A 26,249-nucleotide genomic window follows, 5' to 3' on the forward strand; every position below is an offset into this window, starting at 1 on the left:
TTTTATATTACCATCTCTCATCCAGAAAATTATTGAAACTTAAAGCATCTAACATTCCAATGTTCACTTCCTTTTACAATTATAATAAAAATATTCAAGTTTACAATGAAATGAAATCAAATGAAATCAACACAAGATAAAAATAAAAAAGACACCATGAATCAGTACATAAGAACACAACTTCCTAATATGTTAATTACAAAAGCTAGAATTTATAATCATGAGTCACAGAAAGTGAATCATTTTGTACATCAGAGACTTTCCATTGCATGAATCATAACATGGAAAATAAGTACCATATGGACATTGTAATTGAAAACGTACGTGTTATGTTCAGTCCAGCCTTCTCAACAAATATGCAACTTGAACTTCCTTTGTCAATGGCATGATCCATTCACCATATAGATCAGCAACCAAGCTTGGATTTATTTTGTACACCGGCTCGGTTCGCTGTTCCTTCATATTTATAACCACTTCTTGCCCAAAAGTCTTGGCCTTTATGTCAACTCTCCTCTTAATTGCCTCTTCAACTTCAGGATATGTTAACAGTTCCATCAACTTATCCCTGTCCTGAAAAGTCACCACAACAAGATAAAGTTGATCCTGTTAAAAATCCAGCTTGCAGAAAAATGAAAATGAGACCCTGAATGTGTCCCTTTGATGTAAAATGGTTGCAAGCTTATCACACTAGTATGAATGTACATCAAATTAGTACCAATTACCAGTAAATAAATAGATTTATATATGACTGAACAATTTATGGATAAAAGTTAGTATGATTAGTTCATTACCACTTTCATTAACATGTTTGCAATTCAAATTTCAAAAAGCAGATTTAACATTGATAATATTGACATTCCTAGAAAGTTGAACAATTTAACAAGAATTGCATCTATGTCTCGCCCTCTAATAGGTATTTGTACCTGTGCTATAATGGAAGGTTTATATGCATCTGGAGAAGCTTGAAATTTTGCCTCAGCTACAAATTTTCCATAATGGATTCTCTTTGAGAGGGCCTGCAGTCACAACAAAACAGAAGTTTCCAGCAATGTAAGAGCCAGAATTTGCTATCAGAATCTCAACTTAGAGGGAGAGAAGTTGCTGAACTTTTCAAAATAAAGAATGACAAATGTTGACCGAGGAAACTTGCAAGTTGCAATATTTTATATCAAGCCTAGTTCAAAAAATTTATAATTGGCAATATCGAAGCATAAAAGATCATATAGGCTTGTGTTGATATCAGTTTTCTATCACCAATCTTTTTTTTTAATGGGGGCAGAATAGAATCACTGATTTTCTGCGGAAAGCAATCACTTCAGTTCAGATATCTGCACAAGGCTTGTGCATATTGGAAAGCATGAGATGAACCAAAGCAAGAGTAAATTGGCTGCTAAGCACACCTACTAACAGTTTCCTTAGATTGGGGAGCTGTTATTGAACAGGGAAAGAGAGAGAAAGATATTGGGAGTCACCACATAATACAGATCTTAATCTCTCATAGAGAAAAGATCCACTAAGATAATCATGTTTTAACAAGGAACAACTGTTGTTTATTTTTCATCTAAATGAAATATTGTTTGGCTGCAGTTTCAGAAATATCAAATCAATTGGTCTTGACATTGCCCATGTAAAAATTTACATGCAAAAGAGGGAAAAAAAGGGATATGAAATGAGGGTATAGATATATTCATATATAACAAATAATAATACTATATGCTTTGAGATCCCTTGGTATGAAGTAAATTAAATAATTGAAAATTCAAGGTGCTACTATCCCTGGTCATCATTGCAACTTAGAAATGAATATAACTAAAAGGAAACAAATAATGTGTACCTGCAAGCACATAACATCACAAACAGCAGTGGATCCACAATTACCATCATCTCCTTCCTTGACTAATTGTGGTATCAGAACTCTGAAGTATACACCCCATACTTTATCATTTATATTAATTGAATCAGCAATAGGATGCAAAACCTATTCACACATTACACAGAAGTTCAGTGAAGAAGCAATTGATACAACTATCTATTTATGCATTACATAGAAATTCAGTGAATAAGCAATTAACACATGAAAAATTTAGCAACACAACCATTAAACATGAGCACACATGCAGATAGAGAGAGAGAGTTAATCTGTAATTTTTCAATTGACAAGCAGATGGATTTTCCTCTCACACTTGGCCTTAGTGCAAGTGTTACTTTATGCAAGTGCTTTGGGTTGAAATGATCTTATAGCCTATGCAATCATAAACGGAGCATTTCCCTACTTGGTATCCATTTTTTCCTTTTAATGTAACAACATTGTTTTAATTTCACTTTAGTTGAAAAGAGAAAACTATCATTTCAATTAATCAAAGGCACATCTCTTACACTCATCCTACATTAGAGGGACTTTTTCGTTAAAGTTACCATTTTACACATTACAAAGACTTTAGGTCAACATAGCAGGTGTCACTATGAGTTTATGAATGGAACCATTCGTAAATTCCTAAATACTGCCAGCTGGAATTGGAAAGAAGGAATTTATCAGATTTCTGCACATTGCAATTCTATTGACAAGAGGAAATATTTCAGTTCATGCGAATATAAAAAATTCATCAGCAAAACAAAATCTTGAAGGAACAACACCCTTGACAATTGTTAAGGAATATTCTTTACCTGAGGGAATTGCAAAGGTGGTAACATTGGTTCAGGTAGGCCATCTGGAAAGAATGGATGCTCATCAGGGCTCTTGTATCTTCCCGCCTTCAGTGTAATGAAAACAGAGTCAGTAAAACTGACATCTATAAATCAGGACTTCGCATTTTCAGTCACACTACAATATTTTACCAAAAACTTTCATTTGATCATTACTTTTCAGGCAAAGGTTCATACCTTGGCATGAAGCATCTCAGTTTCCCTGACCATGTATTCTACCAACGAGCCATGAAATCCACCCACAGAAAAGGCATCAGGGTCATATGTATCTTCATTGTAACAGTATTGTGCTCGCTCCAAGAGATTATAGATTATGCTGTCCTCTTGACGAATCAAAGAATGTCTTATATGATCAAGGGTCAGGTTTTCACTCCCATCAATCCTTTTCTTTATTGGCACTGATCTGCACAAAAGAAATAGACCAACTTTAAATTTTGATTGAACAGCATAGAAAGCAAAAACAACGGTGTCATTCATATGAACAAATATTTTGCATTTGTTGATTTAAGGATGAAAACATGCAATGCAAGTATAGGAATCTGTACATGCATAGCTGAAGCCATGACTGTGAAAATTGATAGAAGCAATAAAGTCTGGGTACCTAACTCTAAGGCTGTTAGACATCAGATAAGTACAAGAAGAAACATTGAGGTGTTAGGATTCCATTGTCCATCAAATGATGTTGCCTTATTTCCCATTGTGCTATTTGGCAAACAGAACATCACGGAAGATGCTATTCACATAATGAATCGTAACCTCACTAGCCACATTTGACAAAGAAACAAAAATTGAATAAAAGCACAAAGTATTTAATGAAAAGAAAATCACTTACTATATCATAAAAAATTCAGTTCTTAACACCTTTAAGTAATTGGAAAAGTGTATCAAACTTTATTCTCAAGACACTATTCTAGCAAGACCCTGAAGAAAACAGACCCAAGTTGTTAACTTTTTTCTAATCAAGAATATTCATGAAACCCAATTGCCTGCATGGTGACATGGTCACTTTCCTTTGAACGGATCCACCAATTCCCGTTGAACCCCAGAGACCTAGTAAACTCGGTGACTAACAGCGTGTTTGAATTCACGTTTAATTAACAACGAAACCACGTTTACTTCAACGCTGCATACTGTAGCTTTTACGTTACAGAGATGGAGCATACAGGGCAAGTGTACTAGCATACGACTTTCCAGCTTTTGAATTAAGGTTTGTTTTTCAAACGTGTTTCCAAACACACATTGATTCTACACAGTAGCAATTGTATGCACCCCCAAATGGAGAAACATAGAAGAACAAGCAAAAATCGAAACTTTTTGAAGTTGCAATAGAAATTAAAGAGAAGCCCAAAATAGAAATGTGACTCACCGAAAGGAAGTGGCGTGTGGAGGAAGAGAAAGATTGGTTTTTTGGGGAAAATGGGAATTGGGGTTGAAGGGAAGTGACGTTCTATGAGGTGTGAGATGAAAAGAGGAAGTGGGTCTTGAAGGAATAGAGAAGGTGGGTCTTAGAAGTTTGGTTTCCATTGAAGAGAGAGAAAGTTAAAGAAATTTGGCAGAGAGAGAGAGAGAGGAAGCATAAGAAGAGCTAAGAGAGAGAAGAAAAATGAAGAGAGTTTGAAGCATTGGCGGCTATAACGGTTGGTGGGTGAGAAATGAAGGGGAAAAGAGAATTGGTAGGTGGGAGAGTGGGTGGAATGTTGGCGTGGGTGTGTGTGTGAGAGCGAAGATACCAAACACTTACGTTAAAAGGTGGGTTGGTGAATGGTGTGTGTGTGTGTGTGTGTGTGTGTGTGTGTGTGTCTGCAAATCGAAAATAGGCCATTCACAGTTTGACACTTCCATCATGAGAAGACATCTTAAGAGAAACAGGAAAATTTTGAAAATATTCACAAATATGAAAGAGATAAAAATATATATATCCTTTTTAAAAGTTTAAGGTTTTTTTAAAAATTATGTTTTACAGTTTATAAAAAATCATTGTTTAGCTTTTTATTTATTTTTTATTTACTATGTTTACTGTTTTATTTATTTGTTACCTTTTATTCGATAAATGTTAGTAATTAAATTTAAAATTATAAAAAATATGAAATATTTATTAATTTTATAAAAAAAAAATTACAATGAAAGGTAAACAAAATGAAATTATTCAAGTGTAAGAAAAACTAGGAAGGAGTATTGAGAGAAAAGAGAAATCAAAAGAGAAGAGAAAAAGCTAATTTAGGTAAAGAAGTAGTTCAAAACAACTAGGACCATGGAAGCTTGACTTGTTCACTTTATGATTTTTTGAAAAATATTTTAATATGTATTAAAAATAAAATATATATTAAAAATATTTTTTAATATATTAAAATTTATTTAATAAATTAAGATAAAAATATCATCAAATTATTTCATCTAACAATATTTAGTATGTAAATCAACCAGTAAGAGATAATTTTAGCTTAATCTATAATTTTAAATTTAAATTTTAGCAAATATAATTATATTAAATACTCAAAAAAATTTATAGTTAATAATAATTATATTCAACTCGAATAGAGCTTTTAATAAATAATATATGTAATCTAGACTAAAAATCACTTTATGCAACAAAATTAAAATAAGTTTTTTTTTAATAAAAATTATATATCTTTAATTGCAATAACTCAATTCTTATTTATTTTTATTATCATATTTTAGAATCAAATATTATGTATGTTAATAAATTATTAAAATTACAATGTTGGTAACGTGGTAATTATAATACACAAATTTTGGCCTAAATCAATAAGAGTAAAATAGCCCAATTTCATTTAAACTTTTAATTATAATACACAAATTTTGACCAACAACTAAAATAAATTTATAATTTCTAAACTTTTATTCTTTTAGTATTTTTAGGTCAACTTTTCCTGTCTCTTCTTACAACTCTAATGTCTAATAAAAAAATCTACCTAAATAAAAAATAAAGGAAAAGAAAAGGACTTGAATTCTCTATAGAGGTCCAGGAAAAATCTCTACCCTTAAATTTACATCCAATGATTATAAAATATTATAATATTTTATAGTTAATCAATTACATTTTTAACAATAGACAATGTTTTAGCTGGAGAGAGTAACATGATTGCAAGGGATCTAAAGCAACTAATAAATTCATTAAAATATACTCTCTCTTTTTTTTAAGTTTACATGGGGAAAAAAGACAACGAACAATATTTTTTTAATAATTTTTTATAAAAAATTATTTAAAACTTTTTTATAAATTAAATTATCAAAATATATTTAAAAAATTAGAGAATAAAAAAAACTATGAATTAAGATATTAATCTTTTATTATAACGAAAAAATATAAAAATGAAAAGCATATTAAATAGATATTAACAATATCTTTTGTTTAGTTTTATAAATTATAATTAACGTACAAATTAGCATTGAATTTCTCTAACATAAAAAAACATGTAAAATAGAGAATAAGATTTATTCACTTATTGTTTAAGATAAAAATATTGTTTATCCACAACTAACTTAATTTTTATTTTATTTTATACATTCTTTCGTCTTAATTATCATGATTCAAAATAGGTTACAATACATGTTATTAGGTGCGAATCTAAGTTATTTTTTGAATATATGATTTAAAAATTAGTTATGTTTTTTATTTTTATCGTTTGATTCGTTTTTAAAAAAAGCATTACATGATTTAAAAGTTTGTTTAAATTAATTTTATAAAATACTTTTAAATATATTTCTAAATTTATGTATAAATAAAATTAATGAGTCTAATTTGGTATGAAATTTAAATTTTCAAATAGACTAATAAAAAATGAAAATTATAATTTAAATCTTATAATTGTCAATTTAACAATATTTTATTTTAATTATAATAACAGTTATTATTTTGTAATGGATAGTTACTACGTACATGTATTAATAATAATAGAATTATTAAATATTTATATCTTTGATGCATTTATGTATGTATTTTTTTAATGCAATAGTTATTTATATTTTATTAATTATAATTAATTATATTATATTTATTATATATTTTAACAAATAAAGTATTATAATCTTTAAAAAATACCAAATCATGTATTTAGCCTCTTAAATATTTACTTGACATACCAAATGAGGTTAGTTGAAATAGTATATACTTAATTTTTCTTATTATATTTTAGATATTCTTAATTTGAATGAAATTGTCTCATGTAAAAAATATATAACTTAGACCCAAAAAATATTTACTTAACACTAATTATAATTTTCTATCTTTATAAGACAATTAATTTATAACATATACTCTAAATTTATACTAAGATATAATTATAATCTAAATAATAACATTAGTATTTCATACAAGTAATAATAACATATATGATAACATATTATAAGTGGATAAAAATAATTTTAGTAATGTTAGTATAATAGCAACTACTTTATTAATGTTTTATCATTAAATGCTATATAAGAGTTTTATAGTAATTGACATAAGCAACTATCCATTCAATATTTAAATTATTTAATAGTATATTGTATTATTTAAAAATATTAAAATTAAAAATGTGTATCAATGATTGACACGTGTATAACATAATGTTACTGTGGTTTGCTATAAAGAGAAAATAGAGATAACATTGAGAAGAAATTGGGTAAGAGACTTACATGTGGGCCCCACAACCACGCGTTCTCTTTCTTTTTTAATGTCTTCTTCTGTTAACGCGTGGAGCATACTTTTCCGGTCAACTGGTTAATAATTGAGTTTGGATAATTTTTATTGCATTTAGTTTTTTAAACTCAATTTTAAGGGTTGAGATTAATATTTTTTTATAAATTATTTCTCAAAATATTAAATATTTACATGAAATTATTTATTGAGTTAATATACACTTTACATGTTTCTCAAATTAAGGTTGTCATGTCTATTTTGAAGCTTTTTGTATTTCCATGTTGTCTTGTCTATTTTAAAATTATGTACAAATTGAGGTTTTAAAATGGGGTCTTTGTGCTTTGTTGGAAGGAATTAAAATATATAAGTTGAAAAAAAGAAAGAAATTTAAAATACAAAATATTTTTAATTGTAAAAGAATATCAATTAGTTTGGGAACAACTATTTATATCAATTCAATCAAACAAAGTACATTTAAACAAATTGTTGGACATTTATTATATACACACACAAGTCAATGGCTACATTTTGTCAACGTAGCTTGAGATATTTAAAGGCATTGTTGGGTGTTTAAAAATGTGCATTAGTTAATGAACTCATTTTTTAGTATTCTCCTTTTTTCAAAAGAAATGGTCTCAAAAGCTTATGTAGTCATGCTCCAAACCAAGTGAAAATCTCTTAAATTCATCTCTGATCAGTGGCCCAACTATCAAGATTAAAAGAAGAATGAATGTTCAATGAATTCTTAAGAGGAAATTTTACTAAACATACAAAATCAATGTGACCTCTCTTTTTTCTACAGCCTAAAAATGGAACCCTCTAACCTATGAAATACATATATTCAAAGTGATAAAAAGGAATAAAAGAAAAGTGATATATCATTTGATGCAAAGAAAGAGAGGGTTTTTTTTTTTTTTACTTTTTTGAAAATAAATTATTAAAATAATAAATTTGTAAAACAATATTTTTCATTTGTGATTTTTTTATCACATCATCGTAAATTTCATCTACATAAAGGACAAACTTTTTTTTTCATGTTTTTTAATTAAATTTTATCTACAAAAGAGACGAAATTAGGATATTAAGACATGTCAAAAATTTATTAAATTTCGTCTATACTAAAAATAAAATTTAATTTTTTAAAGAAATTTTCTATGTTAAAAAAAACGAAACTTGTTTTTTTTTAAGGAATTTCCTATAAGAATACATGATAGGTTTCAAAATTTTAAGCAATTTCGTCTATCCATCTTATGAACTAATTAAAAAAATATTTTCAAAATGATGAATTCCACTTGTCAAAATATTTAAATGACACTCACTAATGCATAATATTAAATATCAGAATATATGACTCAATTTATTTATTGGTTACTTATATCATTTAACTTCTCCAATAAAAATATTAATTTGACCCTTTTTAGAGCATGTTTAGACATCTTATCTTGCTATCTACAGAGCATATTTACACAGTTCTAGGGTGCCAAAAGATACGCAATGTGTTTTTTACTTACAAAAATGTGGAATCCACCTTCTCAAAAATATAATTTTTTTTTCAAACTAGTTTAGTAAGTTAGATAATATTGCTTGAAATTTTAAAATGTATGATATGCTCTTGAATTTCATTTCTTTAGAGTGCGAAATTTCTTTAATTTTTTTTAAATAAGTTTCATTTTTATAATATACAAAAATTTTAAAAAATAAATTTTATATATGATACAAAGAAAATTTAACAAGATTTTGATACATATTTTAATCTCCTAAATTTGTCTTTTTAGTAAATGAAATTTAATTAAAAAATAAAAAATACAACTTTATCTCTTAGATAGATGAAACTTGCAATGATAAAACAAAAAATTCTATATAAGAAAATTGTTTTTTAAAAAATATTATTTTAATAATTTGTTTTAAAAATAAAAATTAAAATGGTAAACATTCATGTTGTGTCACGAATAACAGTAAATGTACGGTAAAAAAAGTAAAATAATTTTAAAAGATATTATATATTCATTGATGTAGAAAAGCATGTTGGGATTGACACATCTAAAATCATTATCATTGTAGTTATGTTAGATATAGACCAATCCATCTAATTGATTTGTGTTATGCTACATCCATTGAATGCATAAAAAATTATTTGTTTGACAGCTACATTTCTTTTCCTTCTTTTTCAAACAAAGACAGCTAGAGATCTATCATATTTTAATGGAGGGTGATCTTGCTTCTATTAACTAGACCTTTAGGATCATTTACCACTTGGGGTTAACTTCAATGCATGTTTATCAATGACACAAGATTGACAACATTGAAAATTGAGTTCATCCATTTTTAATGCACACCATTATTTATATACCTTTGTACTTTAGTTGATAAGAAAGAAAGAGAACATTTGAAGGGGAAAAAAAGCTGGTTGTTATAAGACAATGGCAAGTTTTGTATATGCAAGGATTGTTGGAGGGAAAAAACTTATTATGTATGTTGTTAGTAATGTTGATTAATTAAAATTAAAGTTTTATGAAACTGCAACTAAATTTTGTAAATATTAAAAGTAGTGGACCATAAAGCAAATAGTAGATTAGTGGGGTTGTATCATTTGATTAATCAAGCTCCAACAGATGATAAAAGTTTACCTAATGACTTATCTCTTCCTAATACTTTATTTTTCCATAACTTTTATTATTATCTCTTTAATGGATTGAAATGTTAACCTGTAATATTTATGGACTTATACACTAAGTGTTAATTAGGGATGTTATTAAAAGCTATTAGTTACCTCAACTTTCAACTTCTTAAGCTTTGGTTTTCTGAGGCAAGTGGCAAAGGAGATTCTAATTGGCTATTATCACATATCAAGAGTTCAAAGAGGAAAATAATTCCTTAATGACAAACTCACAAAAGCATACAAGTATATTCAAATTCTTCTCACTTATTTAAAGAATTGATGCACCGTTTATAATTATACAATGAATATGAATGAATTATTTTCGTTATATTGAAAAATTAATTTATATAAATTATTATAATTTACAATAAAAAAATTGTTATTTATTAATTTTTTTATTACATATTTTTAAACCATATTAAAAATCAATAATTTGATGTATAAATCTCATTTATTAATAAAAAGTGTTAAAATGTATTTTTTTTTTTAGTTTTAATAGTCCTCATATTTTAAAGAATTTTTTGTTTTAGTTTTTTTAAATATTTTTTTTATTTTTTATACATTTTTATTTTAACTTCTATTGTTAGTACATTAAAATATAGTGTTAACTTTGGATTGGATCTTATCAACTAAAAAAGTTAAAAAAAATAATTTATAAAAAATAGGAACTAAAATAAAATAATTGTACGAAAAGAAAAAAAGAGAGTAAAATATAACAACTTGGAACATATTTAAATATATTTTTTTTTTTAGACACACTGACTTATGAAGTGAAACTTATTCAAAATTATAAAATTAAAGAATCAAAATGGATAAACTAAGAATAAGAGTGTTTAGAAGCAGAGAGTTGAGTTAGGGTGAAGTGGAAGTGAGAAAGAATGGCAGTGTCAGGAGCAACGAAGCAAACCTTCGACGTCGTAATCCTAGGAGCATCAGGTTTCACAGGCAAACACGTCCTTCAAGAAACCCTCAAATTCCTCAACACATTCAACTCCGTAGCTATAGCGGGCCGAGACCCATCAAAGCTGGCCCAAACCCTCCAATGGGCCACCCGGCCCAACCCACCACCTCCGATTCCAATAATCGCCGCCGATACCGCCGACCCATCGTCGCTCCGCGCCCTCTGCGGCCAGACGCGCCTCCTCCTCAACTGCGTCGGCCCATTCCGCCGCCACGGCGAGCCCGTCGTCTCCGCCTGCGTGGAAGCGGGATGCGACTACTTGGACATAACTGGGGAAGCGGAGTTCATGGGGCGCGTGGAGCGCACGTACCACGAGAGGGCGTTAAAGAAGGGTTCTTTGGTGGTGTCGGCATGTGGGTTCGATTCGGTTCCTGCTGAATTAGGGTTTTTGTTCCATTCGAGGGAATGGGTTGAAGGGTATGTTCCAAATCGTGTAGAAGGTTACCTGAGTGTGGAATCGGAGAAGAGGGTGGTGGGTAATTTTGGAACCTTTGAATCTGCGGTTCTGGCTGTTGCCGATTTGAAGCAGATGGAAGGGCTCAGAGCCACCAGAGTGAGACCTGTGGTATCATATCATCACACTTAACTCTTTTCTTTTTAATTCAAAAGTTAATTTTTATATGTTCTAATATAAAAATATAACTTAAATTGAATAATGATTGGCGTATGTGTCTTTCGTTGCAAAGTGCATTTTTTTACGCCAAAATTTTAATATTAATTTGATTTCAAACTTTAAATCACATGGACATTAAATAAAAGCGGTTTACTCGAATTTGATTCAATATCTTTGTTGTTTGTTATGTTTATGACGAGCAATCAGATTACATGAGCTTTGTTATTTTCTTTTCTTTTCTTTATCTGAATAATATTTTTCATAATCTATGTCTTTTTGCCAACTTGTAATATTCGTGCATGGTTATAGATTCCCGGGCCACCACCTAAAGGAGAAATTATACAACACCAGAAGAAAATTGGACTTTGGGGAGTGACACTACCTTCAGCTGATGCAACTCTTGTTGGAAAAACACTTTCAATTCTAACAGAAAACCCCGATGGTCTCACCGGGTTGAATGAGAGTGCTGAGGTGGTTGAGAAAAGGAAAGCCTTTTGGTCATCTGTGAAGCCAGCTCATTTTGGTGTCAAGGTAGGCTCAAAATCTGTGTTGCTCATGTTTGGATATATTATGATCGGTATAATCATTGGCCTTTTAGGACGTATCAGTTTTGGAAGATGGCTTCTTTTGAAGTACCCTTCAATCTTTAGCTTAGGTGTGTTTAGTAAGAATGGCCCTTCCGAAGAGGAGATTGCAAGTGCTTCATTCAAGATGTGGTTTGTTGGACATGGTTTCAGGAATGAGAGACTTGCTGCACAGGGAAACACAAAACCTGACATGGAAATTATAACTCGGGTAATGGGACCCGAAATGGGTTATGTTACCACCCCAATAATTCTGGTTCAGTGTGCTCTTATTCTTCACACCCAACGAAACAACCTACCAAAAGGAGGAGTTTACCCTCCAGGGATAATATTTGGTCCAACTGATCTCCAAGAAAGACTCCAACAAAATGGAATGTCTTTTGATGTCATCTCAAAAAGCACTCTTTCTTCTTGACTGAAAGAGAAGAAAAAATGACTGGTCAGAATATTGACTTGTTTGTGGTAATAATAAAGTAGGGAGAGAAACTTTTTGGCCGGCCTTCTTTCTCTACATTTTGTAAGGATACTACAGTTATATTAACTTTTTGACTTTAACATTTGTTCAGGTGGATTTAATGTTAATTTTTTAGACATCATAATGACTGACTTTATTTCATGTGAAGATCATAACTTGAAAGTCTGTCTACGAGTGGCAGAATGGAGCTAATTGATGCTTAATTTACTTGGAAATGAGCTTATATAAAGTCTTAAACTGATTTTGGTTTGAATGTTGCTAGTTTAATGCATGTTATTGTTGGCATGCAGTAATAACTTGACATAGATGGCACAAGGCTAGTCTACTGTCTTGTATTGATGCCAAAGTAACACGTTTATTCTTTAAAAGTGCCATCAACCGGATAGATGTTTTCACCTTACAAAAATCCTGGAGCTGTTATTGTGAAGATATTGATTTACTTATTAATGAAATGTTGAGTCTGATGAATCACACACCGTGCCCGCAGTGATTCAAGTCCACGTTTTTTGAAATGGGTAATTGAGAGAAAATGCCGTAGTATACAACTTCACAACATTTAGAAAAACAGTAAAGGAAGCTTGTTTGCGATAACTGTTCTAAATGCAGTACGATGGGTCCAGTACTACATACAGTTCTGAAGCAACTCGTGTCATGTTGATGAATTCCTAAGTGCTTTATAAATTGATTCCTTGATTGGTCATGGATGTCTGACATAATTAATATCAGAAAAAGAAGCCTAACTGCTTCTGACAAGCCAGAAGCAGCATCCCCAGAGTGGATACTTTACCGTCCTTTGCACTGCAGCAGCAAAAAACATCGTCAATCAAAATACCTCCGATTTGCAATAAATTTGATTGGCTCACGGAGGCCAAAGTAAATGCAGATTTGTAGCGGGCTAGTGTTGGGAATAGCTTTAAAAAAGGTCCTTTAGGCCTATATCCGTAAAGAATTTTATCGCAGTGGTCAATCGGATGACTTCTTTACAATAACCGTTCCAAATATCTTTACAGCATTAAACTTCTAACGATAGCCTTAAATTTTTCAAAAAACAATGAATAAGATTGTATTAAGGTTCAACACCTAACTTTATGCGCATGGCACAAATTCATTTCATTCGACAAGTTAGGAAACTGAATTTTCCTAATCAATCAACATTTCTCCATTCGTAGTCTGAATGGTTGCTTTGGTATTCTGTAGCCTTAGTCCTTCGCCGTGTTTCTTCATTTCCTGAGACCTGACAAACTCCTCAATTCTTGCTTTTAGCTCATCATTGGGAATCAGCATATCCACAGTGAGATAAGAACGGTTGAATGGGTCAGACTGCACAAACAACCAAATAGAAAAAAGCATAAATAAAGGAAACTCTTCTCTATATGAACATAATGTAAATGAGGAACAAACGATCAAAGGTGTACATTATCACTAAGAAGATGCCTTTGAATGACGGGACGATCAACCGTGATCCTTGAAGAAGGCAAGATAACTGGATCCTTCATCAAAGTGTACTGTACACAAGAAAGGGGGTCATGTATGGTAATTCACAACAGCTTATAAACATCATTTTTTAGAGCTTTTGGAACAAAAAGAAAGCAATATTTCCCTAAAAATAATGACAAGCAAACACGCACCTGGTCGTGAATAAAATTTTAATTTTTCATATCAATTATTAAATATGGGTCATACCCATCCCCCAAAAAAGGAAAAAAAATATAAAAGCCTATGAACACACAGAAAGAAGCGGAAAACACACTTGAATTGGATCGAGGAATTCATCTGGGATTTCCCCTAGAGTAGCTTCAGTATCCATGGCCTCTGAAGCAGCAACTTTTGCTTTTGAGCCAAGTTGAATAAATTCCTGTATAATCCTCCCATCCTCGCCAATTCTATGTAGGACTTCTGCCGCAGCACTAAACAACTGCAATGAAGTACCAGTCACTTGAGAACAATCTGAAGTATATCATAAGTCCCATAAAACTTACCTGATCATTGTATGATCGACCATCCTTTGAGATGGCAGCTGGGAAGATGGAATTCTTGTCACCCCTAGCCAGATGAACATATATGTGCACAATCTTCAAATGAATAAAATGAAGTTAGTAGTTTGCCAAGAAAAATAAAATTATTAGTAATATATTTGAGTCATGTAATACAAAAGAAATACAAGATTCTGGTCCCAACCTCCTCGTATCCCTCTTCCAAAAACACTAATAAAACCATTATTGATATTTATATTAAAAATAAATAGTAAAGAACAAAAATGGTTTTTTATTCTGCAAGCCTAGATCAAAGATACACGTGAGACCTGTGATCCTGCAGAGCAATATAAATTCATTATCTTACTTAAGAAGAATTCGGAAAGGAATAATCCAAGAAAAAGTCTCTGAGTTGAAGTCTACCAGCACAACTCCATCTAATACAAAGAAAGCATATCAAGAAGGGTCCCCTGTCATGCCAGAACCATTTGATCTTGAAGCATGTAGACAGTATATAAGCCCACTTTACCTTGCACAGAAATTTAGGACTAAACACCCATCATTCTATTCCTTCAAAGATACATGTGTCATCGAGTTTGGGCCTCCAATTATCAAAATGACCTTTCAATGTCAACTTTTTATTTCGAGTCCATAAAAAATGGGCCAATTTAAATGTCAATTTGATTTCAAAAATTGACAACTGAAGAATCATTTTGATGTATTTATTACTGAAGGACCAAACTAATAAAAAAAAAAAAAAACCTTGCATCTTTGCCCAGATGAGTGTTGACTAGTAATGAAGAATTGGACTATCGGAGGCTGAGCAGCAAGACTTGGATAGATATTCTAACACCATGTCAAGAACCGAATTTCCTAAAAACTCAAGCTGTTGGATAGGGCACTAAGAGTGATTTTATATCTAAATAGTCATTAAGTGGATTTTTTGCAGGCTCAAAAGTCAAAAGCGTATATCATTTATAAACAAACCAATCCAAAATTGAAGTGCTTCATATTCCTAGGATCAATGAAGATGTAAATACAACATTTTTAGAACCAATTCTATTACGGGGACATTTGAGCCTACGGAGCACAAAAGAATAGCACACCTCTCCTGTCATGTTCATTCACGATACAAAAGAATTTCACTTTAAATGATTTTGAATTATAGTTGATGCCAACCTGTTTTAGCAAATGCTTTGGACGAAATTCATATTTCTCAGGATCCTTCAAACTAAGGGATTTTCTTTGGGGACCCACCAATTGAAGGAGAAAGTAATTGAGCATGCTAGCCACTCTTTCAACCTAGAAAAAGTGGATAAATAAGATTAAACACATAAGGAGAATAACAAATTTCAAAGGAACATTGTAGTTCAGCCACTAAAACTATTTTAAGAGATGACAAGATGAAAGAGATGCCAAGGTTGCAAAGAGAGAAAAGTTACCATCTCAGGAAGTAGAAATGGAACAGTAATCTGCTCTGAAGTAAATGCAAGCATACTGACATCTTCATTTGCCAACTTCATATCTATCCGAATAATCTACAAAATTATCAAGCATTAAATGCTTTATTAGATAATTTTAAAAAACATGTGCAGATACATAATTATATATTGGACAAAAAGTCAACAGACATTTTCTTGAGAATGGAATAATCGGGTCCTCTCCTGCCTCTCTTGAACTGGTCGTTGCTCCCACTCAGCTGTATTTGACATCTCAGCCTCCAATTCTTTTAGCTCAAGAATTTTGTTCAGACTTTCATCAAGAAGATAAATACTATCATTAATCAGAAAGTTTAAGAAATTCAGATAGACACCCTTTTCCTCCTCTTTAGCAATCTGGAAGAAAATTAAGTTCAGAAAAGGTTAGATACAGTTGAGTACGATGTGAGATAAAAAACAAATTCAACTATTACCTGTCTCCAAGCATTACGATGACTAGGGACCTGCCACAGGTATTCAAGGAGTTCGGCAATATTATGGCGGATGTTAAACTTGTCATAGAACTGTAATGGACAAGTGACAATTAAGACAATTAGCTAGCTCTTGTATTCAACATCACAGAAAGTCTACTGATTTCAATTACTGAAACTCATGGATGTAATGTGTATATTCATATATGTGAATACATGAAATCATATAAGAGGCAATAAACTATGAGCCATATAGAAACTTGGAGAAACAGTATGAAATAAAATTAATAAGTTTTGCATGCATAGGATTATAATAAAGCATTTATTTGACCATCTTAAGTCATCATTCAGTAAACAGGACCACTATCATGACTGACATCATGCTCAAGCTTCAGTTTCAAGACAGTCACAAAGAAAGGTGATTTCCAAACAATACAACTATATTCTTCATATTAATCTAGAAATTGACAGCAGGGGGAGGGCGAGGGGGAGGGGGAGGGATGAGGGGAAGCTGGTCATGACACAAATGTAGTCTTGAAATGCAGACCAACCTGTGTATGAGAACCAGTGAACTCAATGTCAACATAAAGTTTCAGAAGATTCCTCACAAGATACTCAAGAGAGAGTTGATGCCCTTCAAATAGAGTAGCTGTAGCAGATGAGCCACTGCAAAAAGGAATAGAGCAAGGGAACACAGACACTCAATTATTTAGCCTGAAGGCTTCAAACAAAATTAAGCAATATAATGATGTCTTAATTGCATTTTTGGTCCCTTTAGTTTGGCATATGTGCGATTTTAGTCCCTCTATCTTGTTTTTTTTTTTGAGCTAATTAAGTCCCTCTACTTTTAATTATGCAAATGAGAGACATCAATTACCTCCTACGAGGCATCCAGCAGTTCAAGACTTCAACCATCTTTGCTCTCAAGTATGGGTTCTTGATAAAGTTAGGACTGGCCATGAACATGATAATAAAGTTCATAAACTCATCCTGCAGAGCAATATAATTCATTATCTTACATAAAAAGAATTTGGGAGAGAAAGAATTAATCCAAGGAAAAGTCTGAGTTGAAGTCAACCAGCACAACTCCATCTAAGGCCTTTGGAATCCGGGAAGCAAATATTAGAAGTTCCATGGCATCTTCCACAAAATGCTCAGGCATGGTAGCAAATTCCATTGGGCAAGTTGGGGGTAGAGGCATCTTAAATCCACCCACTAAGCCAACCAACCAAACAATCATCAAGCGGTAGAAGGAAAGTGCATTCTGAATAAGTGTGTTATCCTAAGGAGAAAAATGTGAAGCCATTGAGTCAAATTAAAAATATTGAAAATGTAAAACTTGTAAGCTAGAAAGAACACTTAAAGTAACAGGAACTTGTCTACATCAAACGATTGATGAATCAAGTATCAAACTTCTCTTCAATAAACATTTGACTTGGAACTTAGAAGAACATAATCCTTGAGGTAGAAAAGCACCTTTAGGCTCTACAAATGCCCAAAGTCACAAAAGAAAAATAGAAAGGGGACACTACTATAAGAAAAAGCAGAAAGGGAACCCCATTTGAGAGAAGGTCCAAATAAATATCACCATACACATTACATTATAGCATAGGGAGGTACATCCTGTGGTACAAGATTCAGTACAAGAATACCGCTGTATAATACCACAATCTGTAATACACTAAACCAACCCCCCCTCCCCCCGGCGAGAAAAAAGAGAGTATACAAATCATATGTCTACAGCTTGTTACCCGACAAAACTAGAAAAATTGTAACAGAACAAAAATCTTCTCACTATATGAAGTGACAACAGTCTACTAGTTTTTGGTTCTCCCTAAGAGACTGCAAGAAGATGGGACATAGAGGAAAAGGAGGAGAAAACTAGTGTTTCTACTCTAGGAACATATACCATATGCATATGAAGAGAGAAGAATCTCAGAGAGAAACCTTTTGGAGCAGAAGTTTAAGTGAATAGCACTGTACAGGATTAGTTTTATTTATAGAAAAGAGACCTATGTACAGACTACAGAAATACAAGATGTAGTACTAAATTAGTACATTAAGATCCATATGACATTATATAAATAATAATAAGATAGGATGTACAAGTACTATTTCTACAGATTACAAGATAACTTGGAAGCACACAAGCAACTTATTTTATTTTCATACATTAATCACGTGCTAACATAGATAACAAGATACTCCAGAGAGATGTGGGGGGGATAAAAATCAGGACCTACCCTCAATATCTGAGCTTCATAACAAAGCTTTTCCTGTGAGTACAACTCCATTTCTTTCTCAAGTCGATTTATATCCAATTCCACCTGAGGAGAGGGTGACTGCTCCTGCATGGCTTTAAGTGTGGAGAAAGCATCTTCACACCGAGAAATGTCCTGTATATAATAAGACTCCAGTGTTTATATTTTACATATCTTTGGAAGAAATCATTCAAACCAGATAAAAGATAAGGCAACAATAAAGTTTGCCCCCATAAAATAATAACACTAACAACTTTTAATTCTACCCAAACATGTGATTACCTGAACTAAGTGTTTGAAGTCAGAAAATGCTTTTAAAAGGCCTAAGTTGAGCACTCTTGCAGTCATAAAGAAGCATTCGCAAATAAATGAATATTTCGTCTTTTCACCACGTGCAGAATTTTCATTTGAAAGCTCACCAGCATTATTACTACCAGAACTACTGGCCTCTTGGGATTGTTGCAAGCGTTTCTGGTCATCATTATATTGACTGGTTCCCCCAGTATTAGCTGGATTTTTACTATTAAGCCATTCAGCCACTTCTTCTGATGATGCATGAAGAGCAGTCAACCCACTAGAATAAGATCATAACAAAATGTTACCTATAGGGATGGATATACACGAAACTTCCATGACAATTTTAATGTTTACAATACAATGCCCTCACCTTAGATTCAAACGCTTTGAGTAGTGTACATATTTTGGATCAATTTTATCCCTTTTCGTTAAATTTGCATCTAAAAATGGCTCACATAGATGAAGCATGACAGCACTGAGATTCACAAATGTGCCAGAACTTGCACAAGCAATAGGGTCAACCTGTTCCCCCCAAAAAACATAATAAAATAGAACACAAAAGAAGCAATTGAATACAATTTATCTTATTTTACAATACTACCACCAAAAAAACATGCAGATAGGAAAGTAATTTACCTGTATATGGGCCCTGGATGCGTTTATATTGATCACCTCTGCAAGATACTTAAGTACGTTTTCACGAGTATCTGTACTTTTAAGGAGGATGAGTAGTACTTCAGCTAGGCCATCATATAAGTTGTTCATGACAGTTTTGATGGTAGAAAATGAAGACAACAAATCAGATGGTCGCCTAGTTGATGCATCAGAAAAACACTGCTGCCTGGATTTCAAAGGAGAGAAAAAATTGTTAAAAAAGGGACCTGATTCAATAATAAACAATAAAATATCCCATCCAAATAAATCTCATAACTAGGGTTTGTATGGTAAACAGACTTCAACCGGAAAACAATAAGCAAGAAGTGGAACAAAAATATAGGGTTGCAAAGAAACAACCACCAAGCCTTCTACCATTAGTGGGAGTTGACCGTAAGAATCAAACAACACCATAATGTTAACAAAAAATTGTGTCTATAAATAAATTATTGACCTCTAAGTCCTTCCTACTTGTTTCACCAATAGTTTTTCTCAATCTGCCTCTGTCTCTACAGACTGGACTACCCTTCATTAGATGGGGCTTCTACAAGTCTTCCCCACACGTCAAAACCACCTAAGGGAAGATTCTAATAACTTTTCTACAATAGGTGCTACCACAACATTTTGCCTGATGCAGTCATTCCAAATGATATCTTTGTCAAGCATGTCAACTCATCCAATACAACATTCTCATCTCTGCTACTTTGAGTTTATTCTCTTGTTGACATTTTACAGTCCAACATTCAATGTAGATCTTATAGCTGGGCAGTAAAATTTTCCTTTAAGCTTGAATGATAATTCTTTTATTACAGATAATACCTAATGCACCAGCACTCCTCCATTTCATCCAACCTGCTGGAATCATATGGTTTACATCTCCAGTTTATCTCTCCATAATCTTGTATGATGGATCCTAGATTCTTAAATCATATGACTAACGGGCTAGTAAGTTCTCCAAGTTTTGCCTCTATGCTATGTTTTGTCTTTCTAAACTTACATTTCATATAATTTGTATTGTCCTACTACTACTTATGCAAAAACCATGATCTTCCAAAGCTCATCTCCGCACCTCTAACATCCAATTTATTTCCTCTATTGCTTCTCCAACCAAAACTATATTGTCTATACGAAGCATCCATCATGGCACTAGCTCTTGGATTTGCTTAGTAAGGACCTTCAACACTAAGGTGAAGAGATAAAGTATCAAAGTTTACCTTTGGTGTAGCCTATGGTTAAATGAAAATCCACTATGACCCCATTTTGTGTTCTCACCTCTTAAATTTAGTCTCAAGTCTAACTCAACCCTAAAATTAGCTCAAAAAGTGAGGATTGCTTTAACTTTCATAAACTCAATTATTTGGTCATATCTGTCATCAATGAACGTTGGGCCTTAAAGGAACAACATGAGAAAAAAAGTAAGAGTGGAAGAAATGAGAATATTAAGGTGGTTGAGTGAACACATAAGAAATGACATAATACAACATAATAGTATACGAGAAAATATTAGAATAGCACCTGTAGTAAAAAAGATGACTGAAAATCATCTAAGATGGTTTGGTCATGTGTAAAGAAAACCTTTGGATGCACAATAAAAAAAGTGGATTGCATGACTTTTAGTCCTGTAAAAAGCCTCGACCCAGAAAAATCTTAGACGAAGTTATTAAAAAATAAATTTTAATTAACTAAATTTCTGAAAATTTGATTTTTGACTAAGCTCAATGGCATTGTCTGATCCATGGAATGGACCTCACCTAGTAAAATAAGACTTGATTTGTTTTTGTTAATTTCTCTCCATTAAACATTACAACGAGTATATTGTTTCCTTGGTTGACCTCCATGGCTCAAATCCAAATTGATATTTAATCATGTGTGTTTCTTGTCTTGATCTACTCTTAGTTACCCTTTTTTCATAACTTCATAATACAACTCATGAGGTTGATCCCCCTACAATTTGTGTAATTTTGTATACTCCCTTGTTATAAATAGAGATTTGAGTATATAGTACTACTCCTCCACTCTTCTTTCATTTCCTTAGAATGAGAATGTAGGGTTGCAAATAAAAAGAAAAAAGAATGGGACAAATGAATGTAAGTCTATAATGCACTAGCAACAAGGAAGGGATGAGAAAGGAGGGGAAATTAGTTATGGTGTAGTTCTTTATTCAAGGAAACAAGCTGCTGAATATGAGATATTAAATGAAGGCAACCCATAATGGTAATTGAATATAACTATCAATCTATATTTTAAGGTAACTGAGTTTTTAATATTATTTTTTCTTCTTTTCTTATTGTGGGAGTAGGGGGAATTTACTACCTATTGGCTAAACGCACAAAAACAGAATCCCTGTCCCATCTAAATACATCTAAAGAATAGGGAAGCCTCATGAATCAAGAAATTGTTTGTAAAACTTCTCAAAGTCCAAGCCAAGGAATATCCTTAGGTTTCACTTCACAACAACAGACCAATAATTTGCTTATGGACCAGCTTGTTGCCCACAAACCATTTGTTTCAATTCTATGAAACCAAAGGATAGAATCAATAAGCACATCAAAATTATAAAGTTGACATTGTTTCATAAAATCACTCAAGTTTGCTTAACTTATCAGATACTCTAACCAAGTTTACAAAAACAAAAGCAACCAATCACATGTAATACTGTTCTCTTTAATTCCTTACCAATCCAAACTTTCAACCTGGATACTCCAAATTCATCAAAGTATCGGTGTTGGACATGTATCTAATGATACATGTACGATAAAGTCTGGATACATCTCTAAAAAGTATCTCAATTTTTTTTAATTAAAAAAAAAAAAGAATTGGTGCTCTGACACAGTTGAGATACAACTGGGATATGGCTTAAAACATTCTTGGACTATAAGATACAATACTCTTAGTTTATTTGATATTGAAACAGTGTGTTTCAAACTTTCAACAATTGCACATCTGTTTTGACACTTGAGTCTTCTACCAGCAACACAAGTCTCATCACTTATGGCTAGGGCTTGTGGACAGCATGAGTCTCATCTTCCACAATTAGGACTCAGTTCTTGTGGATCCTGCAAAACCCAACACTTTTGCTTGGTCACAGAACTTTTGCACATAGCAGTGCTTTCAGGTCTCACAAAAGTAATGCATTTCTAGTGCAGTAGTGGCAAGTCGTTGCTGATCTTTTTTGCAAATGACTCGGTGATTTCTAGGTGTTGTAAAGTCACGCACTTCTGCTCAAGTGGTGGAGGTTGGCAAGTCACAGTGGTCAATCCTGTTTTGGTTATAGCTCACACATCAAGACACTCATAATTGCATAAGCCTTACTTTTGTTCTAGACTTCACAATCCCACCATTAAAGTACCATCCTCCTCTTTTATTTGGGCATTTTACAACAAATTTGGTAATTTATTGAAGCTTTTACTTTTTTTCTATATATTTTACTGCACTGCAACTTAGTAAAAACTTTAATTCATGCTAACCTATCTAGGCTGTATTGTATCTTGAATTATCAAGAATCTCCTGTATCACCGTATCCATATCATACCCGTGTCATACTATGTCTCTAGGCTTCATAAGAGAATCTAAACAATGAGAAAAGCAAGAATACTAAAAAACTATCAACTATTGAATTTCAAACAAACAAAATTCACAACCAAACATAACACCTAAACCAAAAAAATTAAGCTCACCCAACATCAGGCTGGCCCTTGAAAAAGTTTTGATCAGGAAGAGCACTGATATGGAAAAAGGGACCCAAAATGCTGGTCATTTCAATGGCACGGCCATTCACATAAACACCCTTGGGAATCCACCAATCATGATTCACAAGGGACTTCGCACCGACGGGAAACCTAACCAAATACAGCAAAGCCCTCAAAGAGTCCTGAAAATTCCCAAGAGCAGACACTTTCATCACACTCCCTCTCAATTCCTCATACAACCCTTTCAGAATTCGGTCCAAGCTATCAAAATCAGGGTCCCTAAAAAACTCTTCCAGAAACCCCGGCGGACTCTTCACTCCGCCGCCGCTGCCAAACATGCCGCCACCGACCTCCGCGAAAATCAGCGGCAAAAGCGGCGAAGAACTAGCTCCGGAGCCCGAATTCCGGCTCGGAAACAATTCAGGATTCTCCAAATGAATCCTGCAGTAAGAAACACAGAGTTTCTTCGCCTGCTTCACCACCGCTTCCATCTCCGACCTCAAGTTCTTGTCCTTCATGTTAGCGATTTTCTTTCCCTCATCGTGGGCACGCTGGTAACAACCGACGAGGTACTGAAACGGTGATTCGTCTCCGGCACCGGCGGAGGAGAAATCCCCGGAAAGTCGATCGATTAAAACCCTCTCCATGGAATCGTGCGAGAGCCGCAACTCTTTGCCCTCGCTGAGAATCTCAGCAGCCGTTACTTCCATGTACACGATTCTTGAATCGTTGTTGCTATTGCTGCTTTCGGTGATAGAAACGAGGAAGATTTTGCGGATGATGATGTCCTCCACTTCCTCTGGAGTCCGTTGGGGTTTCGCCGCCGCCATGCGTGGAAGCTCTCCGAGTGATCGAACTGTGTTCCGTATTTTGATTTCGAATTTTCTTTTGGAAAATCAAAATTCGATTTATTTATTTTTTAATTGGGGTTTGGTAGGGATTTGGTTTTATGGTGATTTAATTTTCCCGAGAAACAAACGGAAAATGATGAGGAAAGGATCGTACAAGAGTGGGGGGATTGGTAAATGAACAATGAATAGGTTTGGGATTGAGGGAGAGTGTAGAGGAAGAAGCTTCTTCCATTGGGAAACTCAGTTCATTTTGTAAGAGTATCTCAATTAAGGTTATTCAACCAAGAAAAACTATCTTGTGTTTTCAATTTGGATTGGATTAACTTAAATTTTAAATCTAATTTAATTTAAAATGGTCTGAATTTAATTATTAGGTTTTTATAGTATTTTTAATTAGATTTTCTTTTTTATATATAATATAGAATTAAATTTTATATAAAAGATATAAATGTGCATATAGTATAAACTTTCAACTAATTAATATTTAATTTAATAAATAAATATAAAAATGTGTATTTATTTTTATTATACATTTGTGACTTTTTATTTTTAGAGTAACATAGTTTATGAATTTATTATCTCTCATATAATATCATAATAAATAAAGAATAGTAGAGTTAAGTTTAAATATTATTAGAAAATATGTCCGATACTATTTTTTTATTAAATTAATTTATTTTAAAATATATAATTTAAATATAAAAATATATAAATATAATAAAAAAATGTATTTGTCAAAATAAATTATTATTTAAAATATATATAATTTAGTATTTCTTAGTATAAAATAATATACTATCAAATATCTTATTTTTACAATGTAAAAATAAAATTTATATTGTTTCATGATATCACAAATCATTTATTATTATAAAATTTTAAATAAATAATTATAACAATAAATTATTGATAAGTATGTAATTAGACCCTCTTTTACAGCTCATATATTTATATTTGATCTTTATTTTATTTACGTTTTACACTAATTTATATATTAATTGTGCAGTTTGGTATAAAGAGGCTGCAAGTGTATTTTTGGTACATTCTAGGCCCAAATTGATGAAAAATTAGAGTTTCGCAGCAGTCAGCACGCCCAGACTCATTCAATAAGCATGGGAGTGCTTCGAGCCCATGCACGGCCGTGCTCATATGCGGGAAGCCCAATTATGAAGAATTTTTAGGGTTTTCAAACCCTATTAAAAGGAAGACCTGAGGCACCATTAGAAAAAGGACTGCTTTTACATCTTGGCTTTGGCTCTAGAATACATCTGATCTCGTCTCTCTTGTACGGGATCCTTAGCACATGTTTGGCGATACTTGGAACTTCAAGCGATCGTACTTGAAGATCAGAAACACATCTCACACTCTAGTTTGCTTTTTTTTTTTATTATGGTTTTGTTTATGATTGTTTTAGTTCTTTTTTTTAGCATGAGTAACTAAGTCCATAGCTAGGGCTATGGGAACTATTATTCATGAATTTGTAGAATTTTGATATTTGAATTTAAATTTGATTTCTGTTTTGTGATTAGATTTTATCATATTGCGCTTCTTTCTTAATCCTAATTAATTATATGAGATCTATAGGATAAAACGAGACAAAGGATTAGGTGGACCAAACCAATCTTTCTCTTCTAATCATTATTAAATTAACAAATTCGTAGGCTCTTAAAGCTTTATTAAATTAATGTCTTGCATGACCATTGAGAATGTCAATTTAGAGAAAAGAATATTAATATTGCATGACCATTGGATATTAATAGTATTCGTATGAATGATTGGTAATCACAAGGAAATCGAATTTAGAGTTAAATAGAAAAATAACATAAAGGATTGAATGAGAAAACTCATATGCCCTAGGTTCCTCTCCGATAAGTTTAACCAAGGCGTGCAGTGTATTCCTTGCTCTTAGTTTTATAATTGATTTTATAAATTCTTATTTTTAATTAATCTCGTATCTTTGAAGCTTAAACAATTG

General features: G+C 32.3%; 3 protein-coding genes across 6 annotated transcripts; 1 reads left to right on the forward strand and 2 right to left on the reverse strand.

Annotated features, from left to right (window-relative positions):
- Positions 1 to 22: 22 nt before the first annotated feature.
- Positions 23 to 4,441, reverse strand: LOC113867347 (chorismate mutase 1, chloroplastic-like). Its single transcript, XM_027502615.1, has 6 exons — positions 4,070 to 4,441; positions 2,881 to 3,106; positions 2,665 to 2,751; positions 1,835 to 1,978; positions 924 to 1,016; positions 23 to 570 (listed from the first exon to the last, which is right to left on the reverse strand). The coding sequence occupies exons 1-6, from the start codon at positions 4,225 to 4,227 to the stop codon at positions 334 to 336; spliced, it is 945 nt and encodes a 314-aa protein (XP_027358416.1). The 5' UTR covers positions 4,228 to 4,441; the 3' UTR covers positions 23 to 333.
- A 6,379-nt stretch (positions 4,442 to 10,820) lies between these two features.
- On the forward strand, positions 10,821 to 14,329 carry LOC113867840 (probable mitochondrial saccharopine dehydrogenase-like oxidoreductase At5g39410). The gene is made up of 2 exons (XM_027503337.1): positions 10,821 to 11,533; positions 11,891 to 14,329. Exons 1-2 carry the CDS (start codon positions 10,886 to 10,888, stop codon positions 12,578 to 12,580), a joined length of 1,338 nt encoding a protein of 445 aa, XP_027359138.1. The 5' UTR covers positions 10,821 to 10,885; the 3' UTR covers positions 12,581 to 14,329.
- On the reverse strand, positions 13,048 to 24,595 carry LOC113867839 (probable ubiquitin conjugation factor E4). Of its 4 annotated transcripts, XR_003505200.1 has the most exons (17): positions 23,412 to 24,520; positions 19,717 to 19,921; positions 19,451 to 19,602; positions 19,066 to 19,357; positions 18,766 to 18,918; positions 17,601 to 17,804; positions 17,400 to 17,512; positions 17,074 to 17,188; positions 16,526 to 16,615; positions 16,245 to 16,448; positions 16,056 to 16,151; positions 15,793 to 15,915; positions 14,819 to 14,950; positions 14,620 to 14,712; positions 14,391 to 14,555; positions 14,056 to 14,145; positions 13,597 to 13,960 (listed from the first exon to the last, which is right to left on the reverse strand). XR_003505200.1 is itself a non-coding variant. In XM_027503334.1 (16 exons), exons 1-16 carry the CDS (start codon positions 24,251 to 24,253, stop codon positions 13,781 to 13,783), a joined length of 3,117 nt encoding a protein of 1,038 aa, XP_027359135.1. In that variant the 5' UTR covers positions 24,254 to 24,595; the 3' UTR covers positions 13,048 to 13,780. The 4 variants fall into 4 exon arrangements, 2 of the variants coding, with proteins under 2 accessions (XP_027359135.1, XP_027359137.1); XM_027503334.1 differs by lacking the exon at positions 14,819 to 14,950 and having other exon boundaries at positions 13,048 to 13,960; positions 23,412 to 24,595; XM_027503336.1 differs by lacking the exon at positions 14,819 to 14,950 and having other exon boundaries at positions 13,048 to 13,960; positions 17,601 to 17,737; positions 18,762 to 18,918; positions 23,412 to 24,572.
- Between the last annotated feature and the right edge of the window lie 1,654 nt (positions 24,596 to 26,249).

Source organism: Abrus precatorius, unplaced genomic scaffold (genome assembly GCF_003935025.1).
Source record: "Abrus precatorius isolate BTA unplaced genomic scaffold, Abrus_2018 Scaffold5, whole genome shotgun sequence".
Taxonomy (NCBI): Eukaryota; Viridiplantae; Streptophyta; class Magnoliopsida; order Fabales; family Fabaceae; genus Abrus; species Abrus precatorius.

Bases quoted from the DNA above. Each gene is read 5' to 3' on its own strand.
- LOC113867347 (XM_027502615.1), bottom strand. From the start codon at position 4,227: ATGGAAACCAAACTTCTAAGACCCACCTTCTCTATTCCTTCAAGACCC. The intron at 2,752-2,880 runs GTATGAACCTTT...ATTACACTGAAG, and splicing joins CTGAGATGCTTCATGCCAAG to GCGGGAAGATACAAGAGCCC. The intron at 1,017-1,834 runs GTACACATTATT...TTGTGACTGCAG, and splicing joins GTGATGTTATGTGCTTGCAG to GCCCTCTCAAAGAGAATCCA.
- LOC113867840 (XM_027503337.1), top strand. From the start codon at position 10,886: ATGGCAGTGTCAGGAGCAACGAAGCAAACCTTCGACGTCGTAATCCTA. The intron at 11,534-11,890 runs GTATCATATCAT...GCATGGTTATAG, and splicing joins CCACCAGAGTGAGACCTGTG to ATTCCCGGGCCACCACCTAA.
- LOC113867839 (XM_027503334.1), bottom strand. From the start codon at position 24,253: ATGGCGGCGGCGAAACCCCAACGGACTCCAGAGGAAGTGGAGGACATC. The intron at 19,358-19,450 runs GTGAGGGCATTG...ATCTTATTCTAG, and splicing joins TCAAAGCGTTTGAATCTAAG to TGGGTTGACTGCTCTTCATG. The intron at 15,916-16,055 runs GTAACTTTTCTC...CACTTTTTCTAG, and splicing joins CATTTCTACTTCCTGAGATG to GTTGAAAGAGTGGCTAGCAT.